Source organism: Mesoplodon densirostris, chromosome 7 (assembly GCF_025265405.1).
Source record: "Mesoplodon densirostris isolate mMesDen1 chromosome 7, mMesDen1 primary haplotype, whole genome shotgun sequence".
Classification (NCBI taxonomy): domain Eukaryota; kingdom Metazoa; phylum Chordata; class Mammalia; order Artiodactyla; family Ziphiidae; genus Mesoplodon; species Mesoplodon densirostris.
The window spans coordinates 63528226-63542752 of record NC_082667.1 but is presented as its reverse complement, the minus strand read 5'-3'; the positions used below and the strand labels follow the sequence as shown (position 1 = coordinate 63542752).

Here is a 14527-nt window from a genome sequence, read left to right as displayed (position 1 = left end):
AGGAGACTCTAAAAGGTGGAGAATGGAATACAGACTGGCTAGGAACCCCGGAACCAAAAGAATGACATAGAAGTGAGTTGCCAGGCTTTTCTTTTTGTCTCTTATATCCCAGACTTGGGGCTGACAAAGCCAGCAACTTAAAAGCACCAACAGGTGAAGACCAAAAAATAGCCCCAACAAAGTTTAGCTCTTTCTAGCCAAAGAACTGGAGAGGAGATAGCCTAGTAAGACAGAAAACTTTTGGACAATAAGTGTTCTACTCCAGCTAAATATCACATGCACACAAAAATCCAAGTCTCACTCCCGCCAGAAAAGGATGAATGGGGAGCCTAGACTTCCATATTCACCAGGATATAATGAGATATCTCAACCCTCTGCTAGGATGGTGTCAGAAACGACTGAGCAGGAAGCTAAAACTTTCATCTCTGCCTCTGCCCCTCAGACCACACTGTCATTGGAGACCCCATGGGGAACCTAAACTTCTATCCCCATCTGACAATAATAAGGTAGCACCCTCACTCTCCACCTTTCCCCAACAGAGCAGTGTTGGAGGAGGCCAGTTGCACAGAAGATTTAAGGGGGAAAAAAAAAGTTTTAAGGAATATTCAGAGTCTCATAATGTAATACCCAAAAGTCAAGGACTCAGCTGAAAATCACTCATTATAACAAGAACCAGAAGAATATCAACTTGAATGAGAAAAAACAATCAACAGTCATTAACACCAAGATGACAGATGTTGGAATTACCTGACAAGGATTTTAAAGTAGTCACCATAAAAATGCTTCAGCAAGCAATCAAAAACATAATTGAACTATTTTTTTTAAATAGAAAGTCTCAGCAGAGAAATAGATATAAATAAGATGCAAATGAAAATCTTGGAACTGAAAAATATACCTCAAATTAAAAACTCAGTGAATGAACTCAACAGCAGAATGGAGGGGATCTAGGAAAGAATCACTAACATAGTGGCTAGAACAAAAGAAAGAACCCATTCTAACACTGAGAGAAAATAGACTAAAAAAAATGAAGAGAGACTCAGGGAACTGTGGAACTATAACAAAAGATCTAACATTTGTGTCATCAGAGTCTTAGAGGAGAAAAAAGGTGGTGTTGAAAAAATATTTGAAGGAATAATGGCTTAAACTTTTTCAGATTTGGCAAAAGACCCAAAACTATACATTCCAGAACGTTTGAGCAAACCACAAAAGTATAAACCCAAAGACATCTATACCAAGATACATCATAATCAAATTTCTGAAAACTAAGGACAAAGAAAAAATTTGGAAACTAGTGAGAGAGAAATGGCATGTTACCTATAGCAGAAAACCAATTCAAATTATAGCCAAGTTCTTATCAGAAACTATGGAGGTCAGAAGGAGAATTTGTAGGTGCTAATGAAAGAAACTGTCAACCATGAATTCTATATCCAGCAAAAATATCTTTCAGGAATGAAGAGAAAATTGAGGCATTCTCAGATGAAGGGAAACTAAGAGAACTGATTACCAACAGACAAAAGATAAATAAATGGCTAGAGGAAGTTCTTTAAATATAAAATAACTTAAAGAATATTGAAACACCAGGAAGCAAGAAAGTAAAACAAGTTAAAATATGGATAAACAAGATATTCTCCTTCTTCTCCTTAAGTTTTCTAAATGATGTTTGATGATCATAGCAAAAACTATAAGACTGATGTGGTTCTTAACATATGTAAAAGAAATACTTGAAACAACTGTAGTGTAATAAACAGGAGAGAGTAAAGAGACAGAAACATAAAGGGAGAAAAGGCTTCTGCTCTTCACACCCATTCATATGATTATGGCATAGATTTTGTCATTATCAATAACTTTATCAATTCCAAAATAACAGTTTCAGACATTCCACTCTGTCAGTGTCAACTCTAGGTCCATTGTTCAAAATTTCTTTGATCCCACTGGAAGCACCAATCATTGATGCAACCATATTTTCAAACTGCCCTCTGTTATGTCTCCACATCCCTTCTTACCTAGTTAGGATTCCACAAATCATCATTATAATCATTCCTGTGGTTACATCTCAATTTCCTTGCTGCTCTTCTCTTTCATTCTCATAAAAGTGATTGAAAGCACTTTTCAGCTTACTCTATACCTATACTCTAATATCAAACTGTGTCTTGAGAAAAACACACAAATATGTTGACTGGTATCACTAAGTTCTGACCACAATCTTCAAGTTTGCCTACATAGATGTCCAGTTATACTATATTTTCCTAGTAAATTCATTTTTTTATCCTTCCATTCCAACCTCATGTCTCATAAAAAGTGAGTAAACTGTGGCCTACAGAGATTAGAAAAGTTTGTCTTTGTCATACATATTATTGTTAACTAAGCTGAAAACTGGAACATATATTCCATTCAGTAATTGATGACTACAGCTGAAGAGCACATAGCTTCCATGCAATTGTCCAAAGAAGAAAATCAGATATCAGAATGCATACTGGATTCATTATATCTAGGAAAATATCTAAAAGGCACAAATTATTTTTCATTTAAAAATATTTATTGAGTGCTTTCTGTTTATCAGACACTCATCTAGGTATTTGTGAGTTTCTGCTAAAAGAGACAAGAACACTGCCCTCTTATGTTGTACATTCTGTTGTGGAGAGCAGACAATGCAAAAAGAAGGGAAAAAAGTAAATAAGCAAGAAATTTTAGACAGTGATAAGTGCTATGCAGAGAACTAAAATAAGGTGATTTGATAGTGAGTTTGTGGCTAATGTTAAATTGGTCAGGAGAAACCTATGTAGAGGGGGCATTTAAAATAAAGCATAAATGACACAAAACAACCACGTGAAGATGAAGTTTAAACATTATTCTAAGTCAATGGGAACAATGCAAAGTCTTAATCAGAATGTCGTACTCTAATTTACATAATAATAAGATAACTCCAGCAAATCTAGGGAGACTAAATTGTAGAGGAGTAAGAGAATTAACAGAAAGCCCTGCTAGAATATTGTAGTAGTCCAGGTGCAATATGGTGCTGGCTTGGGGGCAGTAATAAGGAATGAGGATAGTGGACATATTAGGGAAATATTTGATGTGTTAAAGAGGAATATGTAGTCGAGTCAGGGGAAATGTGAAGAGAATGCCAATACAAGATTTTTTAAAAAGAGAAGAAGCTCAACTAAACTGCAACTACCTATAGTTTTGAGGTCATTCCAGCATCCCAGTAAGAAATAAGCCAGACCACTGAAAAAGCAAGTACAAAACAATGAAAAAAATCAGCAAGTACTATCAAATATCAAATAGTACTTCAGAAGTACTGCTATCAAATATCAAAAGCCTTGAGGGAGAAGAAATATCATTGATTTTGAAAGGAGCAGAGTTGACCATGTGTAGACTCCTGAATTGTCAATTGGAATATTTGCTACTTTTTAAAAGACCTCAACACTGAAAAATTTTTTACTGAATATACAGGTAAATAACTATCTGTACCTTATTTTTAACCCAATTGTTAGTTAACTATGAAAACCTTATACTCTATGAAGTGATGATTAAAACTAATTCATTTAATCAATTGTTCATATAAATTCATAATAATAATGTAAGAATGCTAAATCTCTGACTTCATTAATTAGTCCCAGGATGGTGTCAGAGGTTCAAAAGACACAAATCTGGAATAAATCTTACATTTTTATAAGAAAATATATACTTGAAAGACTCAGATGAATTCAGAATATGATATGAATCCCAGTATGATATGGAAAGCATGACATACAGTGCTACAATGAAAATTAAAGATTTCAGAGCCAAAAGCTCTAGGGATAAAAATCCAGGTCTGCCACTTACTAACTAGGTGATCCTGGAAAAGTTACAAAACCCTTTTGAGATGGAATTTCCTTATTTTAAAAATTGAGATAACAATAATATTTACCTCACAAGGTCACTGTGTTAAATGGTATATGTTAATACACCTAGCAATGAATGTCAATGAATGAATAATCCATAAATTAGGATCACTTCAAATAAGCAAATATAAGCTTCCACTGCAAGTGCAAAGGACATTTATAAATCAGTAACAATGTATGAACCTTACCTGCTTAATATTATGATGGGGACAAACTCCAGGAATCACCTCTGTACAACAGGGCTTATTTTTGCAGGATTTAGGACCATTTGGAGTACAAGAAAGACCATAAGTGCCCCAGCATCAGACATGCACAGGTTTGTTAATATCCTATTGAAAATCCAATGGGAGAAAATCCAATGAGATTGAGAAAATCAGATGTGTTTATATGTTCCTACATGATTATGCTTGCTGGGATATTTATTAAGGTCTCAAGGGCTTCATTTACTCTCTTCATTATTTTTATACAGTTATTATAACTACAAAGATCTAATTAGGTTTGAAACTTAATTTGGACCAACATAATTAATGTGGGCTATGCTGTGATTATCTGTGACATTTCTGAGAAGCAACCATGACAAGGTACCTGGAACTATTTTCTTGAGTACGGTCCTGTAGTTCCTGTTTAGCTGCACCTGTGGAAACTGCAGGAAGAGCCAGATGTTTTTCTCTGTGTCAGAGTGACCCATGATTTAATTCAGCCTTGGTATTTCCCACTTACCATAGTGTTTTCCTCAAACCCTGGACTCTTAAGATAGATAGATAGATAGCCAATTATCAAAGATACTTATTCCTTATAACAAAAAAGAAGCACACTCATAGATATAGAGAACAAATTCATGGTTACTAGTGGAGAGAGGGAAGGGAGAGGGGCAGTGCAGGGATAGGGGAGTAAAAGGAACAAACGATTAGGTATAAAATAAGCTACAAGGGTATATTGTACAATGTGGGGGATATAGCCAATATTTTATAATAACTATAAATAGAGTATAGTCTTTAAAAATTGTAAATTACTATATTGTACATCTGTAACTTATATAATACTGTACAACAACTGTGCTTCAATTTTTAAAAAAAGATACTTCTTCCTTTCCCTGCTCCATATTTATCTCCATCCCAACCCTCCCTTTCTGATAAGCCGAGAATATCTTCCTTGTTCCTGATTTCCATGTGATTTTTCATAAGTGATGTTACTGTTTGTACTGCTCTGAAATTGGTTTTCTTTACTAAAAAATATTTTTAGACAATTTCATGTGAGTATGTATTAATTGCCTTCATTCTTTGTAATGATTCACAGTATTCCAGAGTATTTAATGAGTATTTAACTATACCCCTGTTAGTGCTTCACTGTGCTTGTATACCAGTAGTTCTCTTAGATGTACTCTAACAAGTGGAATTACTAGGTCAAAAGGTTTTCACAGTTTAAATTCCAGCAGATACTGCCCAATTACACTTAAAGAAAACTACATTATTTTTAAATGATGTTTATATTAATAATCTATTAGATCAAACTAACCTTTTAGTTGTTTATTTGACATACCAACTTCTGAAAGTCCTGCATTATGATTGCAGATTTTTCAGTTTCTCATATTCCTATTAGATTTTGCTTTAAATATTTAGGCAGTGTATTACTGGGTTTATAAATGTTTAACACTGCTATGACTTCCATGTAAATTATACCTTTTATTTTTATAAACCCTTTAAAAATATCTGTGTTGATTTGCTCTCTACTGGCAGTATCTGAGGGTACATGTTCCCTCACTCTGTAGTTAACCATTGATATTATTAAACTTGTTCATTTGCAATGAACAATGTGATCTAATGTGAATTATCAAGTTTTCTATTTACTATGTTCTCTTTGTTGTTGTTTTGTGGTTGTTTTCCTATCATTATTTACTCTAGATTGAATCCGTTTCCTTTGAACTATTTTTTAATCTAATAATATAGAATTTATGCATCCTATTTCTATTCTTTCACAACTCTTAAAGTTTCAACACTTTGTTTACATTTTCTACCAATGTCTGGAATTAGTTTCTCTAAATTAATTTTATTTGTTCCTTTGCTCATTCCAGCTTATTGTGTTTTATGTGTCTCCTTAGTTTCTCTCTCTCTCTTCATCCAGAAAAATATGTCAGGTGAGTAGTAATAATTTCTGAGTCCTTCCATTATATGAAAATGTCTTTGATTCCCTCTTGCTTGAATCATATACTTTTAAAGTATAGAATTCTGTATACATAAGGATTCCCCACCTCCCAGCTTAGAGTTCCTTCCTTATCTTCTTTCCTCGTACCTTGCTGATGAAAAGTCTGATGTCAATATTTTGTACTTCTATAGATAGTTATTGCTATTTATAGAAACTTTTAGGGTGTTTTCTATATTTCATCACACAATTTTGAAGATAGCACTTTCTCACCATTCTTCATACTTAGTATTGAAGTAGATCTTCCTCTCTGCAGACTCTTGTCTGTTCAGCACTGAAATGTTTTCTTCAGTTATGTCATTAGGTATTAATTCTCTTCTCCCACTCCTCCATTCTCACTCTCTCTTCTGTGACTCCCACTAGATACATGTTGGAACTTCTTGATCTAGCCTCCACAGCTCTTAACTTTTCTTTACCTCTTTGATCTTTTTTGCTACATGTTGGGCACATTCTTCAGCTTTGTTTTCCATCTCACTAATAAGAGTCCTCCCTATGTCCATTTTGATGTTCAACCCATCTCTTGATGGTTTGTTTTTTTATTTCAACAATAAACTTATTTCCAGCATCTCAAGTTGATTTTTATGTATGCAGTATATTCTTATTTTCCTCTGAGTATATTAATTATACTTATTCCAAAGTCTTTATTCTAATTACTTTATTAACTCATCTCCTTAGGCGTTGGATCTTTTGATGATTACATTTAGTATCCTCTTTCATGGTATTGGGTTTCTGTTTTTTTTTTTTTTCTCAGTGATTAGCTCTTTCTTGCTGTTTGGTCAACTTTGTACTTCCAATTATCCATTAGCCTTTATATGAATGCCATAAACATTTACCAAAGCCACCTCAGTGCCTCTGAGACAAGATATACTGTCAGATAGGAAGTCCCAGGGGCTGGGCTTCTGGACTTGTTCATTTCTTATTCTTTCTGGATGCTGCCAGCCACCTGGAATGCTGCCTTTGTTTCTTGGACCCAAATAATCCCTTGCATTTCCCTTCCAGGGGAAAACATTGAAACGGATTCCTGCTTGAAGTAAATTAGAGTGGAACAGATTAAAATGCCTAATTCTTCTACTGGGATACCTCAAAAAATGGTCCTATTTATAATCCAGGAAATTTCTTCTCACCTTTGCTACTGCCTCCAAAGTTCTATTAATCTTGAACTTTTTCAGCAGTTTTCTCCTAACAGGCATCTTTCCTTTGGTTGGATTTTATCTGCTTTTTATCTTTCTAGGAATACTAATAATTTGGGCCCATTAAATACCTTTCGCCTTTCTGGTTTTTCAGAACTGCCATTAGTTCATTTATTCAATATGCATTTCTTATCATGAATTTGGATCAGGGACAGTTACAAGAAGTTACAGTATGTTCTCAGACTTCCGCTTTAATCCAATCTGTAGGTGGGAGTCACTGACTCTGTCTTTATAGATGCCTTGTTTATTCCCTGTTGGACAGGAGAAAATACACTTGACACTGAAGGCAAGTGAAAGGTGGAGATTGTGAGGTGAACTATAAAATAAGGGCAAGCAGGGCCTCCCTGGTGGCGCAGTGGTTGAGAGTCCGCCTGCCGATGCAGGGGACACGGGTTCGTGCCCCGATCCTGGAGGATCCCACGTGCCGCGGAGCGGCTGGGCCCGTGAGCCATGGCCGCTGGGCCTGTGTGTCCGGAGCCTGTGCTCCGCAACGGGAGAGGCCACAGCAGTGAGAGGCCCGCATACAGCAAAAAAAATAAATAAATAAATAAAATAAAATAAAATAAAATAAAATAAAATAAGGGCAAGCAGAGAATGCCATGAAAACAATCAAAAACTATGAGGGTTTTATTTTAAAACATCCAGTGTAGAAAGGAAGAGATGATTTGGAAATGAGAAGTGTAACAGTGGGAAACTGTAAAGAGAAAGAAGTACTCCTCTCCTCACATTATGAGTCTTAGAATATGAATGGGAGAATTCCAGAGAAGAGAAGAGGTTGAATTATGCCCAGGAATTTCAGGGATATTGGGGAAAGGAAGAGTGGGAAGCGTGTTCCCAGAAGTAGTAAAGTAGGTCACTATCCACACCTCCCCTCCCGGGAGCCTTGCAGCCCACCACTGCCTGGATCCCGTGATCAGGGACAACTTCCCCAGGAGAATGCACAGTGCGCCTCCGGCTGGTGCAACGTCCTGCCAGTCTCTGCCGCTGCAGGCTCACCCCGCATCCGTACCCCTCCCTCCCCCTGGCCTGAGTGAGCCAGAGCCCCTGAATCAGTGGCTCCTTTAACCCCGTCCTGTCTGAGCGAAGAACAGATGCCTTCAGGCCACCTACACGCAGAGGCAGGTCCAAATCCAAAGCTGAACCCCAGGAGCTGTGCAAACAAAGAAGAGAAAGGGAAATTTCTCCCAGCAGCCTCAGGAGCAGCGGATTAAATGTCCACAATCCACGTGATGTAACCTGCATCTGTGGAATACCTGAATAGACAACGAATCATCCCAAATTGAGCAGGTGGACTTTGGGAGCAACGATATATATTTTTTCCCCTTTTTCTCTTTTTGTGAGTGTGTATGTTTATACTTCTGTGTGTGATTTTGTCTGTATAGCTTTACTTTTAGTATTCGTCCTAAGGTTCTGTCTGTCCGTTTTTTTTTTTTTTGCTTTTTTTTAACTTAAAAAAACCTTTTTTATAATTATTTTTTATTTTAATAACTTTATTTTAGTTTATTTTACTTTATTTTATTTTATCTTCTTCTTTCTTTGTCTCTTTTTTTTTCTCCCTTTTATTCTGAGCCGTGTGGAGGACAGGCTCTTGGTGCTCCAGCCAGGTGTCACGGTTGTGCCACTGAGGTGGAAGAGCCAAGTTCATGACACTGGTCCACAAGAGACCTCCCAGCTCCACGTAATATCAAACGGCAAAAATCTCCCAGAGATCTCCATCTCAACACCAAGACCCAGCTCCACTCAACGACCAGCAAGCTACAGTGCTGGACACCCTATGCCAAACAACTAGCAAGACAGGAACACAACGCCACCCATTAGCAGAGAGGCTGCCTAAAATCATAATAAGGTCACAGGCACCCCAAAACACACCACCGGACGTGGACCTGCCCACGAGAAAGACAAGATCCAGCCACATCCACCAGAACACAGGCACTAGTCCCCTCCACCAGGAAGCCTACACAACCCACTGAACCAACCTTAGCCACTGGTGACAGACACCAAACACAACGGAAACTACGAACCTGCAGCCTACAAAAAGGAGACCCCAAACACAGTAAGTTAAGCAAAATGAGAAGACAGAAAAATATACAGCACACGTAGGAGCAAGGCAAAAACCCACTAGACCTAACAAATGAAGAGGAAATAGGCAGTCTACCTGAAAGAGAATTCAGAATAATGATAGTAAAGGTGATCCAAAATCTTGGAAATACAATGGAGAAAATACAAGAAACGTTTAACAAGGACCTAGAAGAGCTAAAGAGCAAACAAACAGAGATGAACAACACAATAAATGAAATTAAAAATTTTCTAGAAGGGATCAATAGCAGAATAACTGAAGCAGAAGAACGGATAAGTGACTGGAAGATAAAATAGTGGAAATAACTACTGTAGAGCTAAATAAAGAATAAAGATGAAAAGAATTGAGGACAGTCTCAGAGACCTCTGGGACAACATTAAACGCACCAACATTCGCAATATAGAGGTCCCAGAAGAAGAAGAGAAAAAGAAAGGGACTGAGAAAATATTTGAAGAGATTATAGTTGAAAACTTCCCTGATATGGGAAAGGAAATAGTTAATCAAGTCCAGGAACACAGAGAGTCCCATACAGTATAAATCCAATGAGAAGCATGCCAAGACACATATTAATCAAACTATCAGAAGTTAAATACAGGGCTTCCCTGGTGGTGCAGTGGTTGAGAGTCCGCCTGCCGATGCAGGGGACACGGGTTCGTGCCCTGGTCCGGTAGGATCCCACATGCTGCGGAGCGGCTGGGCCCGTGAGCCATGGCCACTGAGCCCGTGCATCCGGAGCCTGTGCTCCGCAACGGGAGAGGCCACAACAGTGAGAGGCCTGCGCACCGCAAAAAAAAAAAAAAAAAAAAAAAAAAAGAGAGATACATACTGAATTGTTTATAGATAAAATAAAATAATGCCTGGGATTTGTTTCAAAAGAAGATTGTAGATAGAAAATGCTAAAGACACAACCAGGGCTTCCTTGGTGGCGCGGTGGTTGAGAGTACGCCTGCCGATGCAGGGGACATGGGTTCATGCCCCGGTCTGGGAGGATCCCACATGCCGCAGAGCAGCTGGACCCATGAGCCATGGCCGCTGGGCCTGCGCGTCTGGAGCCTGTGCTTTGCAGCGGGAGAGGCCACAGCAGTGAGAGGCCCGTGTGCCGCAAAAAAAAAAAGAAAAAACAAAACAAAAAAAACCAACCAAAATACTACTAGATCTCATCAATGAATTTGGTAAAGTTGCCAGACACAAAATCAATTACAAAAATCTGTTTCATTTCTATATGCTAACAATGAACTATTAGGGAAATTAAGAGAACATTCCCATTTACCATTGCATCAAAAAGAATAAAATAAAACTAGAAGGAAATCTAACTAAGGAGTTAAAAGACCTGTACTCTAAAAACTATAATACACTGACCAAGAAACTGAAGACAGTACAGATGGAAGATACAACTTGTTCATGGACCGGAATAATTATTATTTTTAAAATGATCATACTACCAAGGTAATATACAGATTGAATGCAATCCCTATAAAAATGTCAGTGGCATTTTTCACAGAACAATTTAGGAAAAAATAGTTCTAAAATTTGTATGGAAATACAAAACCCCCAAATAGCCAAAACAATGTTGAGAAAGAACAACAAAGCTGGAGGTATCAACGTTCCTTGATTTCAAACTGTACTACAAAGCTACAGTCATCAAAACAGTATGGTGCTGGCACCAAAACACACACATAGATCAATGGAACAGAATAGAGAGCCCAGAAATATAGCCACTTATGGTCAATTAATCTACAACAAAGGAGGCAATATTATATACAGGGAAGAGACAGTCTCTTCAATAAATGATGCTGGAAAAACTGGACAGCTGCATGTAAAAGAATGAAATTAGAACATTTTCTCACACTGTATACAAAAATAAACTCAAATGGACTAAAGACCTAAATGTAAGACTGAAAAAACTTAAAAATACTAGAAGAAAACATAGGCAGAACACTCTTTGACATATATTGTAGTAATATTTTTTGGATCTGTCTCCTAAGGCAAAGGAAACAAAGCAAAACTAAACAAAGGGGACCTAAGTCAACCAAAAAGCTTTTGAACTTTAAAGGAAACCATCAAAGATGTGGTATATATATATATATATATATATATATACACACACACACATACATACATACATACATACATACATACATACATACATACATACATACATACATACAATGGAATATTACTCAGCCATAAAAAGAATGAAATTTTGCCATTTGCAACAGCATGAATGGACTTGGAGGATACTATGCTTAGTGAAATAAGTCAGACAGAGAAAGACAAATACTGTGTGTTATTACCTATATGTGGAACCTAAAAAATAAGATGAATGAATATAACAAAACAGAAACAGACTCACAGATATGGAGAATAAACTAGTGGTTACAAGTGAGGAGATGGAAAAGGGTAGAGGCAGGATAAGAGTAGGGGATTAAGGGGTACAAACTACTATGTATAAAATAAATGAGCTGGAAGGATATATTGTACAGCACAAAGAATATAGCCAATATTTTATAACAACTTTAAATGGAGTATAATCTATAAAAACTTTGAATCACTATGTTGTACATCTGAAACTAATGTAAGTTAACTATACTTCAAGAATATGTAGGGGCTTCCCTGGTGGCGCAGTGGTTGAGAGTCCGCCTGCCGATGCAGGGGACACGGGTTCCTGCCCCGGTCTGGGAAGATCCCACATGCTGAGGAGCGGCTGGGCCCGTGAGCCATGGCCGCTGGGCCTGTGCGTCCGGAGCCTGTGCTCCGTAACGGGAGAGGCCACAACAGTGAGAGGCCTGCATATCGCAAAAAAAAAAAGAATATGTATAAGATTATAGAGTTGTGAGAAAGTTGTAAAAGAAATAAAATGGACCAAATGTGGGTTGTTGTTGAAGCAGAGTGATAGGTACATGGAGGTTAATTATACTATTCTCTCTACTTTTATAGAGATTTTAAGTTTTCCATCACAAAAAGGTGAAAGGATAACCAACCAAGTAGAAATATGAGCAAAGGATACAAAACTGCAATACATGGAAAAATAAATACTAATTACTGTTAAATACATTTGATGTCACCGATAATTAGGCAAACTAAAAATTAACAACTGTGGCTTATTTGTGCACATAATGAGAAATTTGATGCAGCACCTCCACAAAATATTAGGTACCTAGACTTCTGTCTTTCCACTCAGCCATCTTTACCTTGTGCTTCTTGCTTTGGGACTACAGAATGGTTGCTCTGCCTTTAACCATTTTGTTCATTTTTCAGGAAGGAGGAAGGGAAATGTCCAGAGCCAAAATGTTTATGTCAGCTGAGTCCATCTAACCTTTTTATAGAATATTCCATGAACCCTAAATCAACAACAAGAACTGAGTAACAAGGCCTCATCATATGCAAGGGAAGCTGGAAAATATGTTTTGTTTTGTTTTTAAATTGGGCACTTTGAAGGACCCAACAAAATCAGGGTTCTGTTTCCAAGAAAAAAAAAGGAGACTATATATTAGATAGACAACTAGATACCTTCACCATATAATCTCAAATTAGTCATTACTATTGTTACTTTATGCTTGATTAGATTTATATACAGTTTACCCATTTTTTTCTTTATTCATCATTTCATCTTATATTCCTCTCCTTCCTCCTGGACTTAATTTCTATCTTCTGATGTACTTTCTGCATTAGTGGCTCTCTTAGCAATGGTATGCTGTTAGTAAATCCTTTCAAGTGTTTTTTCTTTCCTAAAACTATCTTTATTTCACTCTTTTTTTTTTTTTTTCCCTCTGTACGTGGGCCTCTCACTGTTGTGGCCTCTCCCGCCGTGGAGCACAGGCTCCGGACGCGAAGGCCCAGCGGCCATTGCTCACGGGCACAAACCCGCGTCCCCTGCATTGGCAGGCGGACCCCCAACCACTGCGCCACCAGGGAAGCCCTATTTCACTCTTATTCTTAGATGATCACTTAGCTGGGCATAAAATTCTAAGTTGATAGTTATTTTTGCTCAGCACTTTGAAGATATTATTTTCTTACTGAATATTTGTGGATAAATCCTCAATTGGTGTTTGCGTGCCCTTCTTTTCATAAGGTTGTAGTTTGACTGTTCCCTAAATTTGCAGTTCTCACCAAATTTTAGGTTTTAAAACTTATTTGTTTTGCATGTATATTAGTTGTATGTGTTATGTTTTTATAGATTTATTTTGTAGAAGGGCAAAATTTGCCACAAGAAAGAGATTTCTGGTTTGACAGTGGCTGTTTTGGGCAGGTAATTTGTAAAAGGTGACAGAAAAAAATTCATATTCCGGTGTGCTCATACATGGCAATGGCCAATCCACAAGTGTTTCTTACACACTGACCACATCCCCAAAACTCAGCCAAGGAAGAGGAAGATGAATATAATCAGAGCCACTTCCCCCATGCCACATCATCTACCAGGTTTAGAAGCAAAAGTGATTTAGTTTTTGCCTTCCATAAATACAAAAAAAATGGTGAAAGAATGTAGATTCACAAATGCCTCAATGGACAGTATCCTAAATTGAGTTCCCACGTGTGCTACCAAATTATCTTTCCTCTAACACCTGGCTATAACCATCCATTTACATTTGGAAAACAAGAGAAAGATAAATGTTTTAGCATATTCTGATGGGATGTTTGCAAGCATGTAGGAAAGCCTATCCTTGCCAACAAGGACAACTTTGATATTCAGTCCTCTTGTAGAAAGTGGAAACCTGTCACAAGAAGCAAGTAATGTTTGCAAATGAAAGCCTTAGGCACCAACCACTTGGCTAGCCAGATAGACTCTGGGGGAAGCAACGAATGGATGTGGGTGTAATGGGACATGTACTATTGCTTGAGCAAGACTATGCTTCTGTGGTTGACTCCCCACATCTTGCAAAGATCTTTGCCAGAAACCACATTCAGATACATCATATGGACATGGTTGAATGCCTCGTGTCTTGGTTAATGAGTAACTTTCTTTTAAGTTGGTATATTGCTGCTCTCACAAGGCTTTCCATTTTGGTTCTCTTTAGTCTCTCTAAAATTCCAGGGAAGAACTCTGAGTTTCAAAATGCATATGAGCAAGAATAAGCTCATTTTACTGCTTGGAATGATCTGTTTGGAACAGAGTAAATCTGCAACTCTCTCTCTCCCCAAAGGTAAGTTCCAAATGATCTCTGTAAGTACCTTTATCT

General features: G+C 37.4%; 1 protein-coding gene across 1 annotated transcript in view; it reads left to right on the top strand.

Moving 5' to 3' along the window:
* Nucleotides 1-4150: 4150 nt before the first annotated feature.
* OVCH2 (ovochymase 2) overlaps nt 4151-14527 on the top strand; it is a 55325-nt gene continuing 44948 nt past the window's right edge. Inside the window, exons 1-2 of the mRNA XM_060105209.1 lie at nt 4151-4200; nt 14366-14491. Of these exons, the coding sequence (XP_059961192.1) occupies nt 14404-14491 (88 nt within the window). The 5' untranslated portion in view covers nt 4151-4200; nt 14366-14403. The remainder of the gene's footprint in view (nt 4201-14365; nt 14492-14527) is intronic.